Source organism: Haliaeetus albicilla, chromosome 3, assembly GCF_947461875.1.
Source record: "Haliaeetus albicilla chromosome 3, bHalAlb1.1, whole genome shotgun sequence".
NCBI classification, from domain to species: Eukaryota; Metazoa; Chordata; class Aves; order Accipitriformes; family Accipitridae; genus Haliaeetus; species Haliaeetus albicilla.
The window spans coordinates 60,030,826-60,045,589 of NC_091485.1; the positions used below are offsets into that span (position 1 = coordinate 60,030,826).

Consider the following 14,764-nt stretch of genomic DNA (forward strand, 5'->3'; position numbering starts at 1 on the left):
TGAATGCTTGGCATTTGAGGTTTCTACATTTAACTGAATGAAAGTGGTTACGGACATCCTCTTTCCCCCCTATTTCTGAATAGAGGAAGAGATACACTTACCTGAGTTTGAGTGCTTGGTTTCATTCGAACTCAGGACCAAAAGACACTATGTTTCTCTTCCAACTATCATATCTAAATATATTTCTCAGTAGCCTATCAAGCTGCATCTTAAAAGTAAGCTTTTCACTCTTCAGCTACTCCTTCCTTCTACCAAAAGGCTTAATCGTTCCAAGAACAAGAACTCTCCTCACTTCTCTCCCTAATGTATCTATTTCTATATTATATACTCATTTGTCCTTATTTAAGTTCTCCACATACTGGCATTCACTTCCTGAAACATTTATCCTGTCTTACATTTTCTTTTGTAAGGTGGGATAATCAGAACAATGTAACACCATTATAGTTCTTTTATTAATCTGATTCAGTCCAAATTCTTCTGGATGAAGGAACTATAATAATGTACAGTATTCCTCATGAGATCTCACTACTCCCTTATAAAATGATACATGTACTTCCCTACCTTTAATGTAAGTATTTCACCAAATGCATCTAGGGTTCCTTTTTCCTCTCTTAAATAGTCAGAACACAAAGTCTTCTCCTCTTCTGTGATTTCCAACTAAAAACCTTAGGGAAGAAATTCTTCGGCCAGCCTTTGACACAACCTACAATTATTGTTGAAGTCCAGATAGCAAGTGTGGTAGCCTAATTTACATCTAGCAGTTTAATTTTAGATAGAGACCTCTAATTCTCTCTTTACATCTCTGACATACATACACTTCAAAAAATACCAGTTTAGGAAACAAAACAATATTGTTATTATTTACTCATTCTGAAAAATCTTATTCACAGAACAATCCTGTGGAAGCCAACAGTATGAATCTTATTCTGTAGTTATAATTTGCATCAGTGCTAATGCATCATAAACCAGCACTATTCTGATCTCACTAGCAACATTATCAAAAAAGCCTGCAGTGAAGACTACATGTGCAGTACATTTTTACCATTTTAAATATACACATATATGATATAGTAAGTTTTAGTAAATTATTTTTAGTATATTAAATTTTATCTTTTTAAGAATTAATTTGCGTAGATTTGGGAGCATAATTCTTAAATTATTATCAAAAGCACAGGACAAAATATATTTCCAAAGTAAGAACTAATTTTTAAAGTCTATTAAATAGAGAAAGAATTGAAAAAAGGAATTTACATAAACTTTTTCAGTAGCTCTTATATATAGTTCCATAGTAATTTAATATGTAGGGCAAGACAAGTAGTTTTTATACTTTTGTGCATACTTCATTGTCAAAGAGAGGCTAAAATACTTCAATAGAAACCTACAGGAAACTCCATAGAAACACTTGCTGAGTATCTCCCCATAATGGAAATTTCTTCAAGTCAATTAACAATAGTCTCACATTCACAAATATTTCTTCAAAATATTTCTGTGTCTTTGTAATGAGGAATATTATATGGAAGACCATTACAGGTTATTTAACGAGGGTCATTTCATATGTTTTCATGGCTGTTATAAGTATACTATCAAATACCGGTGTTTGCCAAACAAAAATGGTGATTTTTTACTCAGTATATGAATAGCTACTTTAATAGAATACACACACATACTGTTCTGTGGGTATGATACAGTAAAAAAAATATTTAAAAGATTTTGTATAAAGAATGCTAGCAAAATCAAGTCTTTAAATGTGGCATGAGGGAAAAAACTGCACACAGAACTAAGTATGGGCTTTCTTCTCCAGTAAGGTCTATACAAGACTGAATTCAACTGTATGTGGGCTATGGTACTTTTTAATACCTATGATAATACTTCCATATGTGACAAATAAGCACCATAACATTATTTTAGCAGTGTCTTGGTCTCTAACTTTTTCTTCTTTTTTTTTTTCCCCATAATGTAAGGTTTAGCACTTTAATATGGCAAAGTAATTCAGAAGTATGTGCCTTACCTATCTTACATTAAATGATAGGTCAGAGAAGAAAAGGATAGTGAGAAAACAGTGGAGAGGACATTGTAGTGTAATGATTACATAGAGGAGATGGAAGAAACCGTATGTATATCACAGTTACTGCCAAATTTAACTGCCAAATTAGCACACTTTCACATCTTTAAATTAGAAGAGATTATTACAGACCCTCAGATACTCCCTCATAACTGAAAATAAGCCTGCTTTTTTTGACTTGACCAAAGATGTTCTGAAGTGAATGCATAGCCATACAACCAGTACAAACCAAACTCTATTAATTAATTTATACCAGTTGACAACCACAAAAATACTTCAGATCTGCACTGAAATTAATACAAATTAAATACAAATAGATGTTTAATCATTTCTGTTTCATATGCAAACCAAATACAGTTTTTCTGCTATCCTATTTAAATTACATGTTTTAAAATTTTGTAGAACTGTAACTCTGTTTTTTCAACAGGTGTTAGTAAATGAAACTACAATAACTTATACTAGGTGAGTATCTGATCCAGCAGGACAACAGATTCCAACATAAAGTTGTCTTTACAAAATATCAACCATATGAGACTTCTACAAATTGCCTGTGCTATAAAAGATGTTCCTCCTCCATATATTTGTGTTTATAAATTCTTCATGCACAATGGATTAGCATGTAACAATGGATTAGCACAAAATAAAAATAAAAAATACATAATAAATAGTATTCAACACCATTAGCCTGCAAAATTAAACTGCTCCTTCCCTGAATTTGTCTATGTTTAAAAACATACCACATGCAATTTTTTATGAATGTCTATGCTGGTTAAATTAAGACATTCCAGCATTGCTGTTTCTCATGTTTCAGGTATTGTCATTTACCTTTTAACACAATAAATAATGCTTTGATTATACTCCAAATGTTGTTCATTATTAGTACTTCAGCATGTGTATTAAATCATCTGAATATAGGAACATATAAAATCTTTAGCTTTACTACTTTAATACCTGCAACTGAATTCCCTAGTGTTTTAAACTTTGTTTCATTCATTGATTTCCTGTTTGATAGAATAAAAATGTACAGATGTTTTAAAAAGCCAAAATTTTGCCGAAGATTTAAGCAGAAGGGAGATGATTACAACTGCATCACCGATTAGTTTAGAACAAAGCAGCTATTTATAAAGCACATTTTTTCATGCTATAGTTGATTATGTCTAAACACATATGCAGAATAGATTAATATTTTAATCTCAATTATCTAAACTCTCATCAGTTCTCACACTAGGCTTGATAGTGAAATATAATGTGATATATGCTATAAAGTGGCATCAAAAGAAAATTCCTTATCTTTCCCTTTTTTCTTTTTATAAATCAAATTAATTTAAATTACTATGATAATATTATTATTAATTTCATTTTTCCATCTGGGTGCCCCACTTGAACTCAATTTTAAGCAGATTTAATCCCTTTCCCACTTGGTTCAATTACACTTCCTGAACGGATACCTGACCTTTCACTTTTAATTTATACAAAATATTTTTCCATAACTACATGGGCACAAGTAAAATAATATCCAATACCTCTATGAGTAACAACTGCAAGTTCTTTAGTTCTTTCTATCTGCTCAGCATTTCTTGGTCGTCTTCTTGTGCTTTGTAAATTTGCTTGATGAAGGGAGAGTGCTTCCTTGGAAGTGGCCGACTCCAGAATTGATTTTCTTATATTCATAGCTTGCACTTGTTGCTCTTCAGAAGGTTGTCTATAGGTGGTCACTGCACTGGATACAGCAACATCAGCTGATGTGCTAGCAACAGTAATAGCACCAGTAGTGGCCGCAATACGCTCCTCTAACTCACCAGTGGAGGCAGTTTTGATCAAAGTGGAAGAACCTGTGGGACACACAGTAGTACTGGATGCTAACTTTTTCTTTTGAATTGAGTTTTCCTGATCAACCTTAGAGATTAAATTTCCCTCTGTTTAACATAGTAAAGACAACTGACATGAAAAGAGGAAAGTTGATTTGCTTTATTTAAAAATTTGAAGTAATCAGAACATTTTTTAATGCTAGTGAACATTTTGTAATTATAATGGTATTACACATTTAGTTTTAAATGTCCTCAAGAACTTATAGTATAAACTTTTGTACCAATCAGAATGACAGCACATAATTTCCACCCCTGCAAATTCAGTCCTGAAATCTGCATGGCTAGAGCAAAATATACACCTGTATCATTAAAAGGGACCCCATGTGTAGAAAAGTGATAACCGCCCTATCGAGGAGTGAAACAGCAGCATTGTATAGTAACCTAGGTAGTAGGCAAAGCTTTCGTACTCCAATTGCTAATAAGGCTGCCAAATACATTCATACATTTGATTCTTTTCATCAAAGCTTGACAGGGCTCTAAAAGCTCATTTAGACTTGATACAAGGCCAAGGGTAGATGGATAGTAAAAGGTACACATTTAAACAAAACATATAAGCATAATTATCTATACTTGATATTGGACAAAGGCTGCATCTGTAATTCTCTTTTTGCTCTCTGATTCCTGTAATAGGCCAGATTATTTTACTCAAAAAACCCAACCACAAAATGTTTGATGAGTTGAAAAATTGTCCGTGCACTGCTTGTGAAAATATTAAGTTAACATTTCTAACTTGTCTAGTACGTAAAATATATAGCCCATGTGGGACTTTTTAATACTTTCTTAACCTTTTCATCCTCCCCCATTACCCAGATTTGGCTGCAAATGTTTGGAAGCCAAGTCTCTCAGCTGTGAGCATTTAGAACATCTAACACAGTAGCAATTCCGTCTTGACTGGAACAAATAAATGACTGGGCAATGCATAATAAAATTCATAATAACAAATTAGCATAAACAAAGTTGATGTACATGAACAGTACTATGTTATATAGTATATATATTATCTATAAAACATAGCTTTTTTATTCCATAATAGTGATTAAGGGGCTCTTGAACAGTCATTCAAACAATATTCCACACTTCTCTTTTTACTTATGAGCTGTCCTCTCATACAGGCTTTGAGACTTGTCCTTTAAGTGTAGTGAGTGATGACAGGATGGAAAAAAATCAGAGTTTTTGCACTGTTAGAAGAACCTGTACACTAGAAAATGAAAATAAGACTCCTAGAGGAACTGAGCAGTATATAGCACCTTTCATACACAAGGTATATCAAATCTCTTGACAAATTTATCAAATACTGTACTGTATAAATAAATGGAACAGATCCTACTGTAAAAAATACTCAGTCTTGCTAATAAAGTCTCTTTTGTCTACCATAGAAATTCTAGGCTGAAAATGTTTTATTTTGCGATACTATTAAAAAATTACTACCATAACAGAATACTTAAGCATTATACAGACAACTAATAAGGCTGCTGTGGGTATATATTATTTTTGCTGTCTTACATTTAACATCTTAATATCTGTTCTGCAGTACAGCACTTCTAAATCATACAGTGATAAGCACCAGGTAAGACTCCAGGTTTGTGTGTCAGGGACTGAACCAAAAACTACTTACGGTCCTATGATGACAGTGGTATAAGTAGCTAAAATAGACCTAGACATGTTTAATTCTTTATTTCAGAATAAAAGAAGAAAATTGTCACAACAATGAATAATATCAAAAGACTAGACTAGTTATGATTCAGGATACAATAAATTTTGACAGACTGGTATCAAGATTAAAACACAGAAAATACAAGTGCACGGTCAAGAGAGATTCTGGAACAGGATAACGTTGATTAAAACAAAGAAGACTTATTGCATGTTACATAACCACTACTATTAAAGCAAAATCTATGTCAATGTATCTTTATCATGCAAGCAAATGTACAAGAACAGGCAGTCACCTGCTCCCAATATTAAGCTCAAAGCAAAATTATATTCAGAATCTCAGTCGAATGGCATGTTATGTCCTAGTGCTTTAAAAAGGCATAGCACTTTAAGTTCATCTCAAATGAAAAAAAGCAAGACAAATTATGCTTACTTAAAGCTTCAAAGCTTATACACTGAAAAGTACTGTACAACTTTGATACAGAGGCAACTTTCAAGCAAAACACCTAACTTCTTAGGCTTCCCCATCCACTTATGCTGCAAAAATAACTCATGCAAAAGATCAGTAAAAGGTAAACAGCATGGTGTGATTTACATGGGAGATTTTAAGACAAAAATTAATGTTATGTATAAACAATCTGGTAAGTATCAACTACTGCATAGAATAGATGCATTCATGTTTGCCTAAATATAATTCGTAATCTTTAAAACTTGATCTCTTGTGTCTTAGTATTCTACAAAAACATGTTTAGACCAATTGAAATGCCTATGTTGTACGGGCAATGTAACTTACTCTCCGCTTCAGCCATCTGCAGTCAAATTTGACATTTCAGTTTGTCAAATAGACTATTTTTAAAGTTGTAATTTCCTACATGACAAAAAAAAAAAACCCAGCACATATTATTTTCCCTTAATATTCTGGTTGGAAAAAAAATAAAATAATAAAGAGAAACTCACAATGAAAAATGGTACAAGAAGGAAGAAAGGAAGATTTCTGCTTTTCAGATAACATTTAAACCAACAACTTTCAGTCAGCTGAAGTCAACTCAGAGGTAGGTCATCACTTTGAATTCACAACCCGCAACTGAGAAAATTTGAGGCTTGAGGAACTGCCAGGATGCACCATGGGAGAAAGCAATAAGGATATGGAGGCAAGAAAGAGTAATTGTTGCTTGGGGCATGGGTTCACAAAGACAGGGAACCTGACGAGCTCAGACTAAAGCAGTCTGAGACCTACTAGACTGGACAACCATTTCTCTAACTGAGTGTCTGTGGATGGAGAACAGATTAAAATCAGTAAAACTGTGGACCTTTCATGTGTCAAGTTAGACTGCTTAGGTGATGAAAGATTTGAAGTGGTATTTACACATAAAAATTCACAACTATGTAGAAGTGGAAGGAGATCAAGCTGATGATCTACAGAGCAATTCAGTTCAGAAAACTAGTCTGAATGAACCACTACTCAAAAGTGGTGTAACTGCTAAAACTTTGGATAATGCAAACATATGGAAGACCCATAAGCCTTTCTCTTTATATAGGAGTGGAGGTTGCTCCTGATTCCAGGATCATTTTTAGTAAAGGCAAGAGGCAAGAGCCTTTGACATGTGCCTGAGACAAAGCTCCAAAAATAGATTATGAATCTGTGCTACATGCACACACTTTGCATATGCAATATGCTACAAGCATACACAGGATTCCTGTTGTAAACATGATAGCAAAGGAAGCTTACCCCAGACAAACTCATCGTAGAAGTTCTCATTTAAATTATTCTAATGGCCAACTTTCTACAAGTAATCCCTGAGGGAATAAAATAATCTAGGGACATAATGAATACCTTTCCCCACTCTGCAGAAGCATTCACCAGCAAAAAAATTAAGGCAGAAAATGGTATCGAATACAGTGAAAATGTGTTTATTGATTTTTTTTTTTCTTTCCTTTTAGAAGACTATGACTTGGGAATGATTCCCTTTAAAATGGGGAATGCTAGAACAACATATCTTCCCTCTCCAATCAGTACAGATATTTAAAATGTGTTCATGTAAGTTGTAAGTAATGTGCCAATACTAAATTAAAATTTAACAACTTTTAGAAACTGTAGGCCTGAAAAAAAGTAGTCACAGTGGTTCACGTGTTGGAAAGCAGAATCAGACAAATGCAATTCTTGTTATAGATCTTGATTTGAATCTCTATACACTTTTGAAATAAGTTGTTTTCTTAACCAAAATCAATTTATTTCAGACAACACAACTTGAGTTTTATGCTCATTTTAGATACTTGAGCTCTATGCTCTGTTAACATGTTGTGTTCAATCCCAGATTAAGATGTAGATTTCAGCTGTGGCTGTTGTCTCCTATTAAACCAGAATTGGTTTTCTCTTCCAGTTCCACACGTTTTCACAAGGAAAGTATCAGTGATTAGTCAACATGCATTAACACATGATTTAAGATTGCGTTTTTTTCATAAAATTAACATAATTAACTACCAATATTTAATTGCTATTCTTTCTTGCAAGATATGACTGAGAATTATGTTTTAGCGGGTTTCAAACAGATAGGATTTTAAGGAAAATTCACTAAATTAAAGTGACAGTGTGAAATTACAAAATTATCATGCTTTCAGTTATTAACCATTGACTGGACTGAAAGAAACTATTTCCAACGCAACGCCATTTTTAAATAAAGATTTGACATGAAGTATGTTACTGTAACTTGTTACTACAAGCCAAATACTGTAATTCCACAGACTGAAAGCACAGCCAGTAAAACTTGACTGAGTTGAAAGACCACCATTAAATGTCTGAAATGCAACTAAACAAGTTGATTCATAAAGAAGTATTTGGCAAAAGTTTTAAAGATTTTCTAAATTTGCTTTTATTTCAGAGACAACTGATGAACAAACAAATGTTCTAATACTATTTATTTGTCCACTGGTTAGTAATACCATGCTGATTAGGAGTCAAACTGATCAAAAAGGAGTGAATATTCTGTAGTGTGAGTTTGGTTCATACAACACTGGGATTAAAACAATCTTTATCCACAGGATCATAGAATACCTTAGAGCAAAATGGACCTCAGGAGGTCTCTTGTTGTCACAACAACCTAAAGCAGGGTCAGTCATGACGTCAGACCAGTTGCTCAGGGCTTTATCCATTCTGGTCTGGAGAAAACCTCCTAGGATAGAGACTCCATAACCACTTTGAGCAATTCGCTCAAGTGCATGACTTCCCTCACAGAAGAAAAGATTCTCTTTATATCTGTCCTGAAGATCTTGTTTCAAATTTTTTCAGTTGTCTTTTGTCCTCACACCATGCTTCACCATTAAAGCTTGGCTCTGTCTTTTAAATAATCCACTTGCAGGCATTTGGAAGCTGCTCTTAGCTTTTCCCTCTCCTCCAGGCTGAAAAAGCCCACCTCCCTCAGCCTCTCCTCACAGGGCAAGTGTTCCAGTCCCCAACCGTCTTGGTGGCCCTCCACTGAACTTGCTCCACTGAAGAATTTATCTTTCTTCTCATGGGGCCCAAAACTTGATGCACTATCCCAGCCATGGTCACAGGAGTGTTGAGTAAAGAACAACAATCCTTCCCTCTGATCTATTGGCTACATTCCTATTAATATAACTCAAGATGCTGTTGGCCCTCTTTGCTGCCAGGGCACACTGCTGTGTCAGCCACAACCTACAGGGCCTTTTCAGCAGAGCTCCACGCTATCAGCCAGTCTTGTTGCCAAGGGTTCTTCTTACCCAGGAGCAGGGCTTTACATTTGCCCTTGTTGAGTTTCATAAGATTCCTGCCGGCCCATTCCTCCAGCTTGACTATGTCCCTATGGATGGTAAGCCTGTCCTTGACTATATTGACTGTTGACTGACATTTTGGTGTCATCTGCAAATCCAGTGAGATTGCACTCTGTCACTGATTCAAGCTCATTGACAAACATGTTGAACAGAACTTGTACCAGGATGGACCCCTGCAGTACTCCACTTGTTACTGGATTCTAGTAGAGTATGGCCCACTTATGACTATCGCCTAAATTTACACGTTTTTAACTTCAGCAGTGGAAGAACAGATGAAAACTGGCAAACTGAAAATTGTTCATGAGATCAGATAAATCAGATCTAAGGCTGCTACTGTTCAGCAGCTATTCTAATTCATTAGAATTAGTTTTGCTGATAAGTTCCTGAGAACCAGAGTGAGTTCAAAATGTGAGAGCAAATAGGGATATTCACTATCATCTTGTTTATTCAGGATGAATTCAAGATGCAGGACTTCATTAGTCCCTGAGATACATATGATCCAGCTACAGACTTCCCAAACAAAGCTAAAGGTCCTTAATGGATATGACCTTAAATGGGACACAGGTCAGCCTGGGATTTTTCCTGGGTACCTTAGTAATAAGAAATAAGCTATTCTACCCTTTTGCAATAAGTAATTCAGAAAGAAGTGTTGACAGTCTTTAGCAAAAATAAAATGTGTATTTCATTACAGAAAAAAAGAGGTGGTTAAAATCATATATAAAATTTCAGAAAAGAGTAATTGTATTGGCTTTGTGTGGCAAAGTTTTGGCAGTGGGGGAGGGGGTTACAGGAGTGGCTTCTGTAAGAAGCTGCTGGAAGCTTCCCCTGTGTCCGACACAGTCAATGCCAGCTGGCTCTAAGACAGACCCGCCACCAGCCAAGGCCGAGCCAATCAGCGACAGTGGTAGCACCTCTGGGATAACATATTTGAGAAGGAAAAAAAAGTTGCTGGGACAGACAGAAATGGCAGCCGGAGAGAGGAGTGACAACATGTAAGAGAAACAACTCTGCAGACACCCAGGTCAGTGAAGAAGGAGGGGGAGGAGGTGCTCCAGTGCTGGAGCAGAGATTCCCCTGCAGCCCATGGGGAAGACCATGGTGAGGCAGGCTGTCCCCCTGCAGTCCAGGGATGTCCACAGTGGAGCAGATATCCACCTGCAGCCTGGGGAGGACCACATGCTGGAGCAGGTGGATGCCCATGGGAAGCCCACGCTGGAGCAGGTTCCTGGCAGGACCTGTGGCCCCGTGGAGAGAGGAGCCCATGGAGCAGATTTTCTGGCAGGACTTGTGACCCCATGGGGGACACATGCTGGAGCAGTGTGCTCCTGAAGGACTGCAGCTCATGCAAGGGACCCATGCTGGAGAGTTCGTGAAGAACTGCAACCTGTGGGAAGGACTCACGTTGAAGAAGTTCATGGAGGACTGTCTCCTGTGGGAGGGACCCCACACTGGAGCAGGGGAAGAGTGATGAGTCCTGCCCCTGAAGAGGATGAAGCAGCACAAATAACGTGTGATGAACTGACCGTAAACCCCATTCCCGATCCCCCTGCGCTGCTGGGAGGGGTAGGTAGAGAATCTGGGAGTGAAGTTGTGCCTGGGAAGAAGGGAGGGATGGAGGGAAGGTGTTCTGAGATTTGGATTTATTTCTCATTACCCTACTCTGGTTGATTTGTAATAAATTGAGTTCATTTTCTCCAAGTTGAGTTTGTTTTGCCCATGATGGTAATTAGTGAGTGATCTCTCCCTGTCCTTATCTTGACCCACAAGCCCTTTGTTATATTTTCTCTTCCCTGTCCAGCTCAGGAGGGGGGAGTGACAGAATGGCTTTGGTGGGCACCTGGCGTTCAGCCAGGGTCAACCCACCACAATAATCACTATATTCCATTTTCATTCTTCTTTCATACGTTCAAGGACTTTCAGTCAAGACTAATTTATTATCCTTACTTAAAACCTTCCCATAGTTAACTAACTTGGCAGTGACCAGTGTATCCCATTAAGAAGGGGGGTTTTTTTGCTAATAAAATATCTTAATTAACTATTCTCTTTGATGTTCTCAGTCATTAAATATCTGCTGCCTGCAAGACTTTCCAATAAAGTTACAAACCTAATTAAAATGCATTCTGGATCTGTTAAAGGAATTTTCAAGTTAGTGTAGATATAACAGCTTATTTGACTCTCTTAACATATTTTCTTAGATGTCATTCCAGCCTTATTATTTTCACAAATCTCTTTTTTTTCATTCTTCATGACTTTCTAGTATTTTTACCTGCTCTTAAGTTCCAATTACAGTTTTGCTTCTGTTGATTTTCAAGTAAGTAATAGAAAGGAAAGGAATCCGAAATGCAAATACACATTTGAGACTCTAAAATCAGCATAAATGGCTGATGTAAAACATTCTTTTGACCACATCGATTTTCAGTTCCCAGCTATTCAGGAAGGAAGTAAAACTGTGGATTTAAAGAAATACTTGACTGAAAAAATACAGCTCAAAACAAGTTTCAGGTCAAACAGGCAATGATCCTTGGATTTATCCAAATAGCAAAGACTCCAAAAGCTGCTTAGACATAAGTTTAATATATGTACTTTTTGCTTCCTTTTGTTTTCATGTTGTCCACAATTTGTGTTAATTAATTCAGAATTTAATTTTTATTTCTTTTTGGTAATAGAAGGCACTGCTTTGCATTACTACATTCTCTCATGATTTTTTTACTTGCATATTTTCTCTCTCTCTCTTTTTTCAACCTCTTTATTGTTACTTCTTTCTTCTCTTTCTTTCCATCTTTTATATTAATTTTAAATGTAAATCAAATGCTGCAGTAAGACATATACCAGAACAGTCTGAAAGTAACAATTAGGCATCGACCACAAGTTTTCAGAGATGCAGGAGATAAAGACATTTGTCATCCTTCATCCTACATAAAAATGCATTTCTCTCTGATTTTCCAGATGCTTCTCTCAGTGAAGTTATGATCACCTGAAATTTTTTTAACTAGACACTGAGAATATGGTAAATTTACGTATCTTAATTTTATCAAACTGATCACATTTGAAAATCAGAATTTCTATCCAGACAAAATCAACCTTCTAGTTTTTGATAATACAGAAATGCCGAACACCTTAACATGATTTATCTCCTCTCCACTAGACTCAGGACATAGACAGAGGACTACCACTTTTTTTTTTTGTTTTGCATGTATCTGTCCAAATGATAGATTTTTTTCCAGTAAGGTATGTTTGTTCAATAGAAAAACAATACGAAAAGGGCTATCGGCACACACGTGGACACTGTTCTTTCAGTTGGCTTAACTTCAGTGAGAAAATACTTTTTGAAAGGCCTATTACTTTTAAGAAAAAAACAAAACAAACTTTAACACAAATGATTGTTTGTAAATAAGAAAGCAGTGATTTGAAGTACAAAACAATTATTTTCATAAGATCATTTGTTGCATAGATAAAGTCATGCTTTGCTTTATTCTCAGAAGAGGTACACATCAGTGCAAGATAAAACTGTGGAATCCACCATAATTCTTATAAATTAATACAAAAAACTTTACAAATTCTTCAAGACTCTCTTTCAACAATATTATAGGAATCTATTAAATGAATGATCAAATGCTGGGAATAGAAAGTATTCACATCTATGGGCCTTATTTACTAGTAGTCATCTTACAAAAGAGTACCTTTAATGTATTTGTCAACTAAAAAGCCTTGCCAATATTGTCTTATATATTTATTTTCTTTGTAACTTGCTCTTGTGAATCATAGTGCAACAGAAAGATTTATTTACCCTTTTTAAGCATAGGATAACATCAAATAGGCAAATCTTCAAGCATAATTACTATACAGACTATGTACATAGCAATTTATGTAGCAACCATGTAACAAAGGTAAGTCTGTTTCTGGTCCAGGAACTACTTAGGACAAAAGGAAACTGAAGGGATTTTATACATTCTGCAGTGCAAAATATAATCCACTGTGCTTAGCTTGGATGATACACTAGAACAGAACCTCCTGCTCCACTCCTTCATGAATGGGATTTTAATGACTGGAATTTGGACAGTTTTGGAAAGCATCCTCTTGCAAGATTTTAAGCAGAAGAATCAAGAAATAACAGGGAAAATATCAGAACTTTAATTTATTGCTGGTCTGTGTGCTATAACTTGTGGGTTTTTTTTTTTTAAAAGGGTTTAAATAAAGTTAAAAACTTTCATAAAATCTTGTATGTACCTTTTCAAAAAATACTTTGATGTGAACATGTATCATGGACATTTAATCAGAGGTTTCCATAAGTTTAAAATTTAAAGATTCTGATTTCTAATTCTGTTTCTTGTGTCACCTTGGACAAAATGAAATTTACACTTTCTTTTTACTGCCAGAGGGATATTAATATTAGTTGCCTAATATCTGTTCAGTGCTATAAGCAAGTAAACTAACATGCATAAATCAAATATACAGTTCCAGATAGAACAATACTTGCTAAAGCTGGAACTACATGTTGATATGACTTTGACACTCCTACTTTTTATTTTACGATGAAGTTCAGAGGTGTGGAAAAATAATGAATGATAAAACCAGTAATAATCGTCTTTCATTTACTCTTAATATCAAAAAATCTTTGCATCATTGCTCTCGAGTATCTAGGTCAGGTATCTAATCTTTGCCCTAAGCAGGCTAAATGCCCAAATTTTCTATTCTAAATCCAGTGTTACGCCTCAAGAAGCTATTTGACACAATCTTATTACTAAAGATTACTAAAATAATTTAAGACTCCAGAAATTTATCCAATGTATTAATCTTCACTACAGGGAAGATAATTTTAAGAGCTAATAATTTTTTTCTATGTTTTTAAATGGATTAGTACTTGTTACAAATAATGTGAAGTTCCCTAGAAAGGCTGTTCATTTACTAGGCAAATGGCAAAGACAAGCTTGCAGAAAAGGTATCTTGCCAGTTTACCTTTATATCAGTCTGTATATGTTGATTGCATAGGAAGGAATACAAATCTTAATACTTAAGCACATCTTTTGCATTGTTTACTCTGCCTGTATTTAGCAAAATTAACAAAGAATGATACAGAAATTCTGAATACTGTAGCCTAATAAGTATAATTTTGCCATTAGTAATACAAGGCCACAGGATTTGTGTTGACGCCGTGCAGGCTTGCCTTGGCCTGAGGTTGTTTTCACTAGTTTTGATAATTTGTAGTGGTCAAGTGAATACTTCCTGACCTGTTTGCATTTTGGGAATGTTGTGCTCTGAGAATACTACATACAGTAAAGCTCTGATAAGCTACGTAGTCACTGTGTAACACGCAACAGCCCTTTATACTTACTGAGGCTGAGGGAGGCTAATGTGCAACTTTCAGATTTTAGTAAAGAACAATGAGAAAGAAGCA

The 14,764-nt window shown here is 35.4% G+C and overlaps 1 protein-coding gene across 1 annotated transcript in view; it reads right to left on the reverse strand.

The window, feature by feature from the left end:
* Window positions 1–14,764, reverse strand: part of CSMD3 (CUB and Sushi multiple domains 3) — a 760,948-nt gene that overhangs the window by 471,297 nt on the left and 274,887 nt on the right. Inside the window, exon 7 of the mRNA XM_069779925.1 lies at window positions 3,586–3,894. Coding sequence (XP_069636026.1) covers window positions 3,586–3,894 — 309 coding nt within the window. The remainder of the gene's footprint in view (window positions 1–3,585; window positions 3,895–14,764) is intronic.